Here is a 14,409-nt window from a genome sequence, read left to right as displayed (position 1 = left end):
CTCTGAAGTCTTTTCTAATTGCATTTTACTCAGTTGAAAGGGCTTTATGCCTTGTAATGAAAATTAGAAATGTTTTATTCACCATATGACTGTTCCTTTTGGAGTAAGCTGCTATGACAACTCTAGATCCTAATAAAGCCACAGTGGGTGTTTTAAGGAAAGATGTGCATTTATCTATTTTTTTCAAAAAATACTATTGTGTCTCTTATTGAACATGACATTGTGATTTTAATATTCTCTTATGCTTTGTTTTAGGTTGGTACAGAGGAGTTTCAACAAAGAAGCCAAATGTGAAGGTAATGAAAAGTTTATTGTTACCTTTTCTAATGTAGGAAGGAACTACCTTATATGTTTGTTTGATATAATAACTCTTAGTGGTTCATCTTTTAATCTTTTACAGTAGCCACAATGATTCTTTCCTTTACAAAACTGCAGCAAACTCTTCTCTGTCTCAGCATATTAAAGTGTTTCTTCTGAAAGGACAGGAAATGCAAATATGGTCATAGCTGCAAAGCTTATCTTGAAAAAGCCTATTCAGGCTTTTAAATATTTTTTTCTTTAAGGTATTTGACGAAAAGTAAATTGACTTATTCACAGGCCTAGTCCTGTGGAACCATATAATTAGATGAATTGTTTCTAAAATGCACAATGGAAAATATTTTCAAATAATCCAATTAGATATTTCTCTAATCATAATTTATTGAAATATGAATTTAAACAAGTTATTAGTATAGAATGCTAGTTTTATGTACTAGATTTTATGTTTATTACAATTAATATTAATGAAACATAGTTTAATTAGCAGTTATAATACAGTTAGAAATAATCTTTCCCAATAATGTATTTGCAACACTTCTTTCTGCATATTTTTTCATGTAATTAATATTATCAGCTTTTCGTATATGTTTCTGTAGCTTAATATTTGATGCAGTATGCTTTTGTTTGTATAGGAAAATACCAAAATTATCACTTTTTTCATTCAAAAAGAAAATTGTTTAGAGTTCTAATAATCAGTTTTGCCAGTAGAATCATTCAGTTTTATTAGTTTTAAGGTAATGATTATAAGGAAACAGTATCTTTACATTTTAATGCCTCCTAGCTGTGGTTTCTCATTCTTGGCACTGTTGGCATTTTGGGCCAGATAATTCTTTATTGTGGGAGACAGTCTTGTGCAATGTGAGATGTTTAGCAGAGTATATGGCTTCTACCTACTAGATGCCAGCAACCCTCTGTCCCTTAGTGTGACAACAAAAGAGGACTTCAGACATTGCTGAATTTGTCTTGGGGACAAAATGACCCCTGGTTGAGAACCACTGCTTATAGATAATTTTTCTTATGTTTCTAATTTTGAAATACATTCATGAATGCTTATGTGGGAATAGTTTCTACTTGTGGTGTATTTTTTAAATTTTGATTTAAAATTGTTGAAAAGTTAGAACTGGAATAAATGAGGAATCTTATAAATGAATAGTTGTAATTTGTGATATTGCATGCTATTTATTTATTTTAGTAATATTTGTGGTCTTGGCCACCTCCCACTATCTTATTTCCAATACTAGTGTTTGAGGATCAGCGCGTGGACTGTGCTCGTTAAAATTATTGTATGTTTGTGGTTAAAGTATGAAATTGATGCAAAGTTTGTGGCTTGAAAACATTATTGAGACAGGAATGATGGTACCCTTAAAATATTAAACATAACTGTTTTGATTATATCTTCCTACACAATGAAGTACTCCAAAATTTGTGGATTAAACTAATAAACATTTTATCTCTTATGCTTTTGTGGCTTGACTGGGTCAGCTGGGTAGCTAGTTACTCTGGGATGTGTGAGATTACCTGTGGCAACAGTCAGCTGTGGGGTCAGTGTCCAAGACATTCTGGTAGGAATGTCCAAGAGAGTTTACTTATATGTCTGGCATCTTGGCCGGGTTGGCTGGAAGACTGTCTTCAGCTAGACCACCAAGATAACCAGGCTTCTTTATGTAGTCTCGGGGTTTCTCTATTTCCATGTGGCTTCACATGGTTTATCCAGCAAGTAATTAGAGTTTTATTTTAGAGTTAAGGAAAAGTACCTGGAACCTCATACTTAGTTCTTAATTCTCTTTCCTACAAAAAAAAGTTTTTGGACTCTGTGGGAGAGGCCATTTTGTGATTACTCTTAGCAGTGTTTTGACAAGCTGAACAAGATGAGGAACCTAACTCACACTACTCCAAAGAATGTTAGAGCTCATTTTATCTGATCAGACTCCTTTAATTTCATTAGTTTGGGGGCTAATGTGGTATTCAGAGATTGTATATTTTGGTAATATCTCTATTCTAGAATCTTAGGTTATTACAGCATTTATTAGCAACATGTATCTATATATCTTTTATTAGCTTGTATCTGTATTCTTAAACTTAAAAAAATATGGAAAGACAGTATTACTAACTAAATTTCATCCTGTGTCAGTGATATTTTATGGAACCAGGTATTTAGTGTTTGTAAAATATAATCATTTAGGGATACCACATCCTTAAAATGATACAAAAATAAATGTGTTTCTGTATATCCTTTATTTGTGCTAATATTATAGTCCTACTACACTTGTTCTTAGCCAAAAGGCTAAGAAGTGATCTTATTTCAGTCATAATAAGTAAAATTTTCTATAGGTTTTTCATAGATATTAGTGGTTAAAGGAAAAAATAAAGATGACTTATTAAAGTTTGTCTTTAGTCATGTATGATTTATACTAATAAGTAAAACACAAAATAGCTCAAATAAAATAATATCTGAACTAGACAGTGAATATAGTTATTTATTTATTTATTTATTTGTGAGTGAATGAACGAGATTGAGTCTCACTCTGTCATCCAGGCTGGAGTCCAGTGGCATGATTATAGCTCACTATAGTCTTGAACTCCTGGGCTTAGGCTACCGTCCTCCCTCAGCCTCCTGAGTAGCTGGGACTACAGGTGCATAGCACCACATCGGCTAATTTTTTTTTTCCACTTTTTGTAGAGACGGGGTATCTTTATGTTGCCCAGGCTGGTCTTGAACTCTGGAGCTCAATCGATGCTTCTGCCTCAGCCTCCCAAAGTGCTGGGATTACAGACATGAGCCACCGTGCCTGGCCAGCACTTAGATATATGAGTAAATGATGAAACAGTTCTTCCTATAAAAGTTTTTAAAAATTTGCAGAGCTTAATCTTTTTGTTCCCTGTATTATTTTGTAGTAAAACATTTAGAAGGAAAAACTGGGGTGATTATAAAATACCTTTTCTGTTATGACTATATATTAAAATTTTGCAGTTTAAGAGAAGCATGATAGGCAGGAAGTATAACTAAATTTTATGCTAGATGATTTTCAGAATGATAGTTTATTGTCTTTTCATTTTTTGAGGACTTTGTTTTTTCTGCATACACTTCTACATTAGAACTTACTTTAGTTTTATAATTTTAGAGACCAAAGCAAGGTTTTGAGACATAGTGTTCTGTTCCATTGCCGAAATGCCATGTTGTATATTTGTTAGAGTCATCAAAATATTAACTTTCTGGCCAGGCATGGTAGCTCTTGCCTGTAATCTCAGCACTTTGGGAGGCCCAGGCAGGTGGCTCACTTGAGGCCAGGAGTTCGAGATCAGCCTGGCCAACATGGAGAAATGCTCTCTGTAATAAAAGTACAAAAATTAGCCTGGCTTGGTGGTGCACTCCTGTAATCCTGGCTACTCAGGAGGCTGAGGCAGGAGAATCGCTTGAACTCGGGAGGTGGAGGTTGCAGTGAGCTGAGATCTCGTGGACAACAAAGGGAGACTCTGTCTCAAAAAAACCCAACCAAACAAAAAAACTTAAGAGCATACATGAAGAATTAAAGAATAAGACATAAAATTGAGAAAAAAGGACAACAGATACTTGATTTTATTTTTGTGCTTTTTATAAAATATATGCTCAAGAGGAATAATGAAATTCAGTACAGTTTATATTTACTTCCATTTTGTGATTTCAGGATCAGCTTTTATCAATAATTGTGAACAGAATGCGTAGTATTCTGTGAGATAGGAACAGGGCCTTATGGAATGTTTTGCACAGCAAAAAATTGCAAGACATGTTCATGGAATAGTAAAAGTTTTAAGCTGGGTAAGGCATAGTGCAGGAGAGAGTGATGGATGGTAAGGCAGGAAAGGTAGATTGGACCTATATATTTAGAGTCATACACCAAAGAAATCTAAGGAATTTACACTTTGGCAATAGGGAATCTGTCATTCAACAGAGATGTGGATCCATTACTGTCATACAGTATAACTATAAAATAGGGTTTATCAGAAAAAAGGTAAATATTGAAGGTATTTACTGTCAAGAGATCGCTTGAACTCGGGAGGCGGAGGTTCAAGCGATTGAACCTCCTTGAATATTTAAGGTAAATATTGAAGTATTTGTGGATAATTTCTGAAATTTTCTCTAAAAATACTATAATGGGTAAAATATATGTAGATTGATGAGTCAAGATTGGCAAAATGTTGATAATTGTTGAAGCTGAGTAATGGATTTGTGGGGATTCATTATACTGTTGTCTAATTTTGTCTGTGTTTGAAATGGGTTATTACTTGTCTCATGGAATTGTAATGAGGAATCAATGAGTTGATATGAAGCCCTTATTGCAGTGCCTAGCACATAAGAACATGATAATTCTTTTGCACTATCGTCTTTTACTATTAAAGGATAGCACTGCAAATGAGACTGTAAAGACTGACAACACTTTGGAGGACAGAGAAAGAGGAACTGGCAAAAAAAGACTAATGGAGGTCATAGTTGGCCAAGGAGAACATTTTTTAAAAACAGGGGTGATTAATGGTTTCAGGTACTGTGGAGTAGGATGAGTACTGAATAGGGGCATATAGTTGTACTCACAGCTATGAATTATTACAGTGAAAAAATAGAAAGAAAAATCAGCAAAGGGGAAAAGGTGTTGGGGCAACAGTCTGTGATGAATTATCTTTTGATGTGCTGCTGGATTCAGGTTACTAGTATTTTGTTGAGGATTTTGGTCTGTGTTCAGGGATATTGGCCTATAGTTTTCTCTTTTTGTTGTGTCCTTGAAAGATTTTGGTGCTAGGATGATATTGGTTTAGTAGAATGAGTTAAGGAAGGGTCCCTGTTCCTTGATGTTTTGGAATAGTTTCAGTAAGATTGGTGGCAGCTCTTCTTTGTACATCTAATAGAGTTTGGCTGTGAATCTGTCTGGTCCAGGACTTGCTTTGGTTGATAGGTATTTTATTACTGATTCAATTTTTGAACTTGATATTGGTCTGTTCAGGGTTTCAATTTCTTCCTGATTCAATCTTGGGATCTTGTGTGTTTCCAGGAATTTATCCATTTCCTCTAGATTTTCTAGTTTCCAGTTTGCTGTAGATCTTCTCCGTGTTCCTAATGGTGTTTGAGGATCTTTCGTATTTGTGTGGGATTGGCTATAATGTCACCTTTGTCATTTCTGATTGTACATATTTGGATCTTTTCTCTTTTTTCTTTCTTAATCTACCTAGCAATCCATCAATCTTGTTGATTCTTTGTGTGGATTTTGGGTTTTCAATTTTGTTCAGTTCTGCTCTGATTTTAGTTATTTGTTTTCTTCTGCTGTCTTTGGGGTTACTTTGTTCTTGTTTTTTCTAGTTCCTTCAGGTGTAATTGCTAATTTTTTTTCTAACTTTTTGAGGTAGGTGTTTAGCATTATAAACTTGCCTATTAACTCTGCTTTTGCTTCATCCCAGAGGTTTTGGTATCTTGTGTCTGTTCTCATTTATTTTAAATAATTTTTTGATTTCTGCCTTAATTTTGTTGTTTACCCAACATTCATTCAGGAGCAAGTTTTTAAATTTCCATGTAATTATGTGGTTTTGAGCAATCTTCTTGGTATTCATTCCTGTTTTTATTCCATTGTGACCTGAGAGTATAGTTGGTATGACTTCCATTTTTTTGAATTTATTGAAACTTGCTTTACGGTTGAGCATGTGGTCAATCTTGGAATATGTTCTGATTCCATTCTCTTCTGTAGACGAGAAAAATTTGAGAATGTCCCGTGATTGATGGGTGGAGTATTCTGTACATGTCTGTTAGGTCTGACTAGTCAAGTGTTGAGTTTAAATCCAGGTGTTGTTTGTTAGTTTTCTGTCTCAGTGATCTAATGCTGTCAGTGGGATATTGAAATCCCCCACTATGGCCAAGTGCAGTGGCTTATGTCTGTAATTCTAGCACTTTGGGAGGCTGAGGTGGGCAGATCATTTGTGGCCAGGAGTTCAAGACTAGCCTGACCAACATGGTAAAACCCCATCTCTAGTAAAAACACAAAAATCAGCTGGGCATGGTAGTGTATACCTGTAGTCCCAATTATTCAGGAGGCTGAGGCAGGAGAATTGCTTGAACCCAGAGGCAGAGGTTGCAGTGAGCTGAGATTGTGCCACTGCACTCCAGCCTGGGTGACAGAACGAGGCTCCATTTCAAAAAAAAAAAAATGTCCCACAGTTATTGTGAGGTTGTCTAAGTCTTTTCGTAGGTCTAGAGGTACTTATTTGAGGAATCTGTGCGTTCCATTGTTGGGTGCGTATGTATTTAGGATAGTTAAGTCTTGTTGAATTCAACTCTTCATCATTATATCACCCTCTTCTTTGTCCTTTTTTTTTGTTGTTGTTGGTTTAAAGTCTCTTTTATCTGATATAAGAATAGTAACCCCTGATCTTTTTTGTTTTTTATTTGCATAGTAGATCTGTCTTCAGCCCTTTACCTTGAGCCTATGGGTGTTGTCACATCTGAGATGGATCTCCTGAAGATGGCAGACAGATGGGTCTTTTTGTTGTTGTTGTTCAACTTGCTACTCTTTGCCTTTTAGGTTGAGTGTTTAGACTATTTACATTCAACATTAATACTGATATGCGATGTTTTGATCCTATCGTGAAGTTGTTAGCTGGCTGCTTTTTAGTTTCTAATGTGTAGTTGCTTTATAAGCTATATACTTAAGCGTGGTTGTGTGACAGCAGGTATCGCTCTTTTTGTTTCCATGTTTAGAACTCTTAAGGATCTCCTGTAAGCCTGGACTAGTGGTAACAAATTTCCTTGGTGCTTGCTTGTCTGGGAAAGATTTTGGTTCCCCTTTGCTAATGAAGCTTAGTTGGCAGGATATGAAATTCTTGGTTGGAATTTCTTTTCTTTAAGAATGCCTAAAATAGGCCCCCAGTCTCTCCTGTTTATAAGTTTTCTGTTGAGAAGTCCACTGTTGTCTTGATGGGGTTCCCCGTTGTATGCAGTCTGATGTTTTACTCTAGCTTCCTTCCAGATTTTTTCTTTAGCATTGACCTTGTTCAGTCTTGTGGACTATATGCCTTGGTAATTTTCATTTTGTATAGCACCTCACAGGTGTTCCCTAGAGTTCTTGTGTCTAGATGTCTTCCTTGCTAGTAAGATTAGGGAAATTTTCTTTAATTATTTCCTCAAATGTGTTTTCCAGATTGTTTACCCTTTCTGCTTCTTTCTTAGGAATGCCAGTAATTTATAGATTTGTTTGCTTCACATAATCCCATATTTGTTGAAGACTTTGTTCATTTTTAAAAAGTTCTTTTTTCTTTATTTTTGTCTGGATGAGCTCAAAAAACTTTTTTTTTTCTTTTCTTGAGATGGGGTCTTGCTCTGTCACCCAGGCTAGAGTACAGTGGTGTGATCATGGTTCACTGCAGCTTTGACCTCCCAAGCTCAAGCGGCCCCTCCACTTTAGGCTCCTGAGAAGCTGGGACCACAGGCACATGCTGTCATGCCTGGCTAATTTTTTAATTTTTTGTAGAGACAGCGTCTTGCCACATTACTAGAGCTGGTCTGGAATTCCTGGGTTCAAGCAATCTTCCTTCCTCAGCCTCCCAAAGTGCTGGGATTACAGGTGGGAGCCACCATGCCTGGCCAAAACACACACACACACACACACACACACACACATATATGGCAGCAAATATATATATATTTGCTTTATGTATTTATTATTTTGAGACAGGGTCTCTCTCTGTCACCCAGGTTGGAGTGTGGTGGCATGATCACAGCTCACTGTAGCCTTGACCTCCTAGGCCTTAGTGATCTCCCACCTCAACTTCCTAAGTAGCTGGGACTACAGGCACATGCCACCATGCCTGGGATACGGTAATTAAACAGGCACAGGAATTGATAAAAAATATCAATGAAGACTAGAATATTCAAAATCAGAGTAAATGCTATTGAGAAAATCAGTTACACTTTTGGAAAACGTAAAAATTAGATGACTTTTTCACAGCTTTCAGAAAAACATATTCCAGAAGGATACAATTAAAAGCATACTTGTCAGCTAGGCAAGGTGACTCATGCCTGTAATCTCAGCACTTTTGGAGTCTGAGGTGATGGGATAACTTGAGCATAGGACTTTGAGACCAGCCTGGGCAACATAGCGAAACCTCGTCTTTAAAAAAACCAATATTTAAGCTCTGACATTCTCTCTTCTGCTTGGTTCAGTCTACTGATAAAGCTTTCAATTGTATTTTGAAATTGAGTTTTGAATTCTAGAAGCTCTGATTGATTTCCTTTTAAGATGTTTATCTCTTCCGTCATTGCTTGGATTGCTTTAGAAGTTTCATTGTGTCGGCTGGGCGTGGTGGCTCACGCCTGTAATCCCAGCACTTTGGGAGGCTGAGGCGGGTGGATCACCTGAGCTCAGGAGTTTGAGACCAGCTTGGCCAACATGGCAAAACCCCCATCTCTACTAAAAATACAGAAATTAGTCGGGCATGGTGGTATGTGCCTGTAGTCCCAGCCACTAGGGGGGCTGAGGCAGGAGGATCACTTGAACCCAGGAGGCAGAGATTGCAGTGAGCCAAGATTGTGCCACTGCACTCCAGCCTGGGTGACAGAGTGAGACTCCATCTCAAAGAAAAAAAAAAAAAAAAGTTTCTTTGTGTTGATTTTTAACCTCATTTTGGATCTTGTTGAACTTCCTTATAGTCCATGCTTTGAATTCTTTATCTGTCATTTCTGAATCTCCATTTTGGTTAGGGACCATTGTTGGAGAGGTTGTGCAATTCTTTGATGGTGTCACTATATTCATGTTTTTCATGGTGCCAGAATTCTTGCCCTGGTTTTTTCTCATCTGGAGACACTGGCACTTCTAATTTTAAAGATTATTTTTGTGTGAATAGGATTTTTTCTTTTTATTTATTTCCCTATGATATTGTTTTGTTTGTTTTCCCTCTCTCCTTCTCCTTAGGATGTGCAATAGTAGAGAATGCTGGGTGGGGACTTTTCGCTTTGCTTTTGTAGTCCTGCGCACACACTTTGGCAGGTTTTATATTCAGCTGTGCAGTTCAACCTACAAGCCAATAGATGGCGCTTATAGGTAAGAGCCACCTGTGACCAATGGGACTGAGTATGTACTTGATCTTTGTTTACTGGCAGAAGTCTCTCTTGCTTCAGGCAGTAGACTGATTCATGAAATACACAGTGGTCTGAGCTCCCTGCTCAGCCCCAGGGAAGTGGGGTCCGTGATGGGTAGGGTGGACCATGCAGGTCTGCCTATAAGTCCTCTAGTGCTGGCACAAGCACCAGCACTGAGGGAGAATACAGTGGGTGGCCACCGAGCACTCAGAAGAGTGTCTAGGTGTGGAAATGGGAAACCTCCTTGGCCCCAAATTCTCTGCATATGAATGGTGGGGTTGAGGGTGGCCTAAACTCCTAATCCAGGAGATTGGGTACTCTAGATGCCTGGAGACCCTGCCTGGGCATGTAGCAGGGAAGGGCCCCTTTGCACCAGGATTTATGCACAAGAGGGGTGGGGCAACTCAGGCTGCCAAACCAGGCAAGCAGGTGCTCTGAATGCCTGGATATCTGCTTGGGTGTAGCAGAGAGGGCTTCCCTGCACCAGGATCTCTGCACAGTAAGGGTGGGGCAGCTCAGGCGGCTGATCCAGATGAGCTAGAACTCCAAATGCCTGGAGATCTACCTGGGCATGGAGTGGAGAGGGTCTTGCTGTACCATGGTCAATGTCCATAAAGGATGGGATGGCACAGCCTGCTGGTCTAGGCAAGTGGATGCCCCATATGCCTGAATTTCTGCCTGAGAGTGGAATGGAGAGGACCCTGCTGCATATTGATCTCAGGGAGTCAGGCTGGGGCATCCAGCAATGGCACATGCAGAATGGTTCCAGGTCACCAAGCTGGCCCTGGCTGCCAGTCTCATTGCCCTGGAGAAACTGCAGTTGTAGCAGTTCTCCCACCACAGGCTTGTGACAGGGTAGAGCACACTTCAAGTACCTATTGCTAATGTGCTTTCCGCAGTTCTGTCTGTGGAGGCCTCTACCCTACTTCAGAACAGGTACTCTGATCTCTGGTTCAAGACTAAAATGCCTAGATGGTCATGCTGCCGGGTTGCCAAAGAATGGCTTTGTATACACCTGGATTAAAAATGACATTCTGCTCTTGGGCCTGGGCCTGGAAAACCATATGCATCTTTTCCTGGTGTCTTTTTCTCACAACATCTCCAAGACTCTCCCCAATTTAACTCCAGTGCTTGGGAGAAACAGAGTACTTTCCCTTGGCCTGGCTTGCTTAGATCCCCAGTGGAAAGGTAAGTTATAGAGGGAGATTCTCTGCCTCTTGCACGTACTAGGGCTTCACTCACTTTTATCAGCTAGACACTGTCACAAGAGTTGTTTGCTAGTATTTTCCTCCCTGGGATCTGAGGTTTCTTCACAATTCTGGTGGATTTGTATTTTCCTTCTTGAATTAAAGCTCAGAGAGTTGATCTTTATGCATGATCTTGCTGTTTCCAAATGGCTAAGGCATGCTAAAAGCCTCTAATCTGCCATTTTCTGAATTCTTCATTCTAAATACTAGTCCTTCTTTCAATATATGTAGCCTGTGTTTTTGTTTTCTTCATGTTGTGTTTTGAGGAGTAGATACTAACTTCAAGGAAGTCCAATTTGTCATTTTAAACTTTTTGTTTATTGTTGAGGTTTCTTATGTTTTGTCTTCATTATGGTTGTCTAACTTATCATCTGTTGGTTTTGGTCAGTTTATATTTTAAGAAATCTGTCCACTTTACATTTTTGGATTTGTTTTAATTAATCATACTGTTATTTTTTAATGCATGTGAGGTATTTAGTGATAATCCTCATTTATTTCAGATTTTAGGAATTTGTGTTCTCTCTTTTTCTTGATCAAGTCTAACTAGGTTTTTGTTGCTTTTGTTGATGTTTTAAAAAATCAACTTTTAGCTTTCTGATTTTTTTGTATATTATTTAACATATATCTGCTCTTATCCTATTCATTTTACTGACTTAGGGTTTATTCACTTTTATTTTTAAAAGATATTTTTATTGGATATACAATTCTAGGTAAAAATTTAAATACATCAATTTATTGTCTCCTGGCTTTACAGTATTTCTTTTTTAAAAAATTGATATATCATAGTTGTACATATTTATGGGATACATGTGATGTTTTGGTACTTGCATACAATGTGTAATGATCAAAACCAGGGTAATTGGGATATATCCATCACCTCAGACATTCATATTTCCTTTCTGTTGGAAACATAGTTTTTCTCTTCTGGCTATTTTGAAATATACAATAAATTATGAACTGTAATTTCCCTACTGTACTATCGCATACTAGAACTTATTCCTTTTAACTGTATTTTAGTACCTATTAATCAACTTCTTTTCATTGCCTTCTCCCCCTTCCCTTCCAGCTTCTGGTAACCATCATTCTACTCTGTCTCTTTATGAGATCCACTTATTTAGCTCTCACATAAGAGTAAGAACATACAGTATTTTTCTTCCTGTGACTGTTTTTTTTCTTTAAAATTATGGATTTGGAGGGATACATGTGCGGGTTTGTTACATGGGTATATTGTGTAATGAGGGATGGGGTTTGGGCTTCTAGAAAACCCATCATCCAAATAATGAACATAGTACTCAAGAGGTAGTTTTTCAATTTTTGCCTCTCTGCCTCCTTCCTGCTTCTTGGAGTCCCCATTGTCCACTGTTTTCCATCTTTATGTTACGTGTACTCATTGATTAGCTCCTACTTAGAAGTGAGAACTTGTGGTATTTTTTTTTCTGTTTCTGTGTTATTTCATTTCAGATAATGGCCTCAGCTGCATCCATGTTGCTGCAGAGAACGTGATTTCATTCTGTTTTATGGCTGCTTAGTATTTCATGTTTTATATATAACCACATGTTCTTTATCCAGTCCACTGTTGATGGACACTTAGGTTGATTCCATGACTTTGCTATTGTGATTAGTTCTGTGATAGACATATGTGTGCAGGTATCTTTTCGATAAAACAGTTTCTTTTCCTTTAGGTAGATACTCAGTAGTGGGATTGCTGGGTTGAATGGTAGTTCTATTTTTTTTTTTTTTTGAGAAGTCTCCAAATTGCTTTCCACAAGGGCTGAGCTAATTTACATTCCCACCAAAAATTTGTAAGTGTTCCCTTTTCTCTGCATCCTTGAGAACATCTGTAATTATTTGACTTTTTAATAATAGCCATTCTGGCTGGTATGAGGTGGTATCTCTTTGTGGTTTTAATTTGCTTTTCCCTGATGAATAGTTATATTGAGCATTTTTTCATGTATGTTGGCTGCTTCTGTGTCTTCTTTTGAGACGTGTCTATTCATGTCCTCTGCTCACTTTTTAATGGGGATATTTGTAATTTTCTTGTTGATTTAAGTTCCTTATAGATTCTAGATAGTAGTTCTTTGTCAGATGCATAGTTTGCAAATATTCTTTCCCACTCTTAGATTGTGTGTTGACTCTTGATTGCTTCTTTTGTTGTGTAGAAGCTATTTAGTTTAAACCCCATTTGTCTATTTTTGTTTTTTTTCCATATTTGCTTTCAAAGTCTTAGTTATTATAATTATTTGCCTAGGCTAGTGTGTAGAAGTTGTTTCTTTTACTCCCCTCCCCTTCCCCCCCCCCCATCATTTTTTTTTATTTTGGCGAACAGGGTCTTGCTCTGTCATCCAGGCTGGAGTACAGTATTGCGATCATAGCTCATTGAAGCCTTGAACTCCTGGGCTCAAGTGATCCTTCTGCCTCAGCTTTCAGAGTTGCTTGAACTACAGATGAGCACCATCACACCAGTTTTTTTTTTTTTTTTCCTTCTGTGGTTTCATTTCACTATGTTGCCCAGGCTGGTCTTGAGCTCCTGACCTCAAGCAGTCCTCTTTGTTTTGGCCTCCCAATGTGCTGAGATTACAGATGCGAGTCACTGTGCTGGGCTTTTCCTATGTTTTCTTCTAGGATTGCTATAGTTTCAGGTCTTAATTTAAGTTGTTAATCCATATTGAGTTAACTTTTGTAAGTGATGAGAGAGATCTGTTCAGTATCATTCTTCTGCATAGGGCTAGCCAGTTTTCCTAGCACCATTTATTAAATAGGGTGTTCTCTTCCCATTGTTTACTTTTCTCAACTTTGTCAAAGATCAGTTGATTGTAGGTATGTGGCTTTATTTCTGGCTTTTCTATGTTTCATTAATCTATGTGTCTATTTTTGTACCATTACCATGCTGTTTCATTACTCTAGCTTTGTAGTATAGTTTGAAGTCAGGTAACGTGATGCTCCTGGGTTTGTTCTTTTTGCTTTGGATTACTTTGGCTATTCAGGTGCTTTTCTGAATAATTTTTCAATTATTTTTTCTAATTCTGTGTAAAATGATATTGGTAATTTGATAGGAATTGTGCTGAATCTGTAGATTATTTTGGGCAGCATGGTCATTTTAATGATACAGATCTTTGAATTAGCATTGAATGTTTTTCCATTTGTTTGTGTCATCTATGATTACTTTCATTAGTGTTTTGTAGTTTTCCCTGTAGAGATCTGTCACCTCCTTGGTTAAATGTATTCCTAGGCATTGTATTGTATTGTATTGTATTGTATTGTATTTTTGTGGCAGTTGTAAATGGGATTGAGTTCTTGATTTGGTTCTCAGCTTGAATGCTGTTGAAGTATAGACATGACACTGGTTTTTGTATGTTGATTTTTGTATCCTGAAACTTTACTGAAGTAATTTATCAGGACTAGGAGACTTCTGGAGGAATCTTTAGAATATTTTAGGGATAGGGTCACGTAGTAAGTGAACAGATAATTTGACTTCTTCTTTTCCTATTTGGATGCCTTTTATTTCTTATTTATTTATTTATTTCCTTCAACTTTTAAGTCCAGGGATGCATGTGCAGGTATGTGGAGGTTTTTTACGTAGGTAAACGTGTGCCATGGTGGTTGGCTGCACGGATCATCCCATCACCTATGTATTAGGCCCAGCATCCATTAGCTATTCTTCCTGATGCTCACCCTCCCCTTACCCCCACCTCTGACAGGCCTCAGTGTGTGTTGTTTCCCCCCATGTGTCCATGTGTTCTTATCATTCATCTC

The 14,409-nt window shown here is 37.6% G+C and overlaps 1 protein-coding gene across 10 annotated transcripts in view; it reads left to right on the top strand.

Moving 5' to 3' along the window:
- Positions 1-14,409, top strand: part of DOCK3 (dedicator of cytokinesis 3) — a 739,703-nt gene that overhangs the window by 165,264 nt on the left and 560,030 nt on the right. For all 10 annotated transcript variants that reach the window (XM_054483639.1, XM_054483636.2, XM_054483638.2 and 7 more), the window contains exon 3: positions 256-296. In XM_054483639.1, the coding sequence (XP_054339614.1) occupies positions 256-296 (41 nt within the window). The remainder of the gene's footprint in view (positions 1-255; positions 297-14,409) is intronic.

This window comes from Pongo pygmaeus, chromosome 2, assembly GCF_028885625.2.
Source record: "Pongo pygmaeus isolate AG05252 chromosome 2, NHGRI_mPonPyg2-v2.0_pri, whole genome shotgun sequence".
In the NCBI taxonomy this organism is placed as follows: domain Eukaryota; kingdom Metazoa; phylum Chordata; class Mammalia; order Primates; family Hominidae; genus Pongo; species Pongo pygmaeus.
This window is presented reverse-complemented; position numbering and strand designations above follow the sequence as displayed.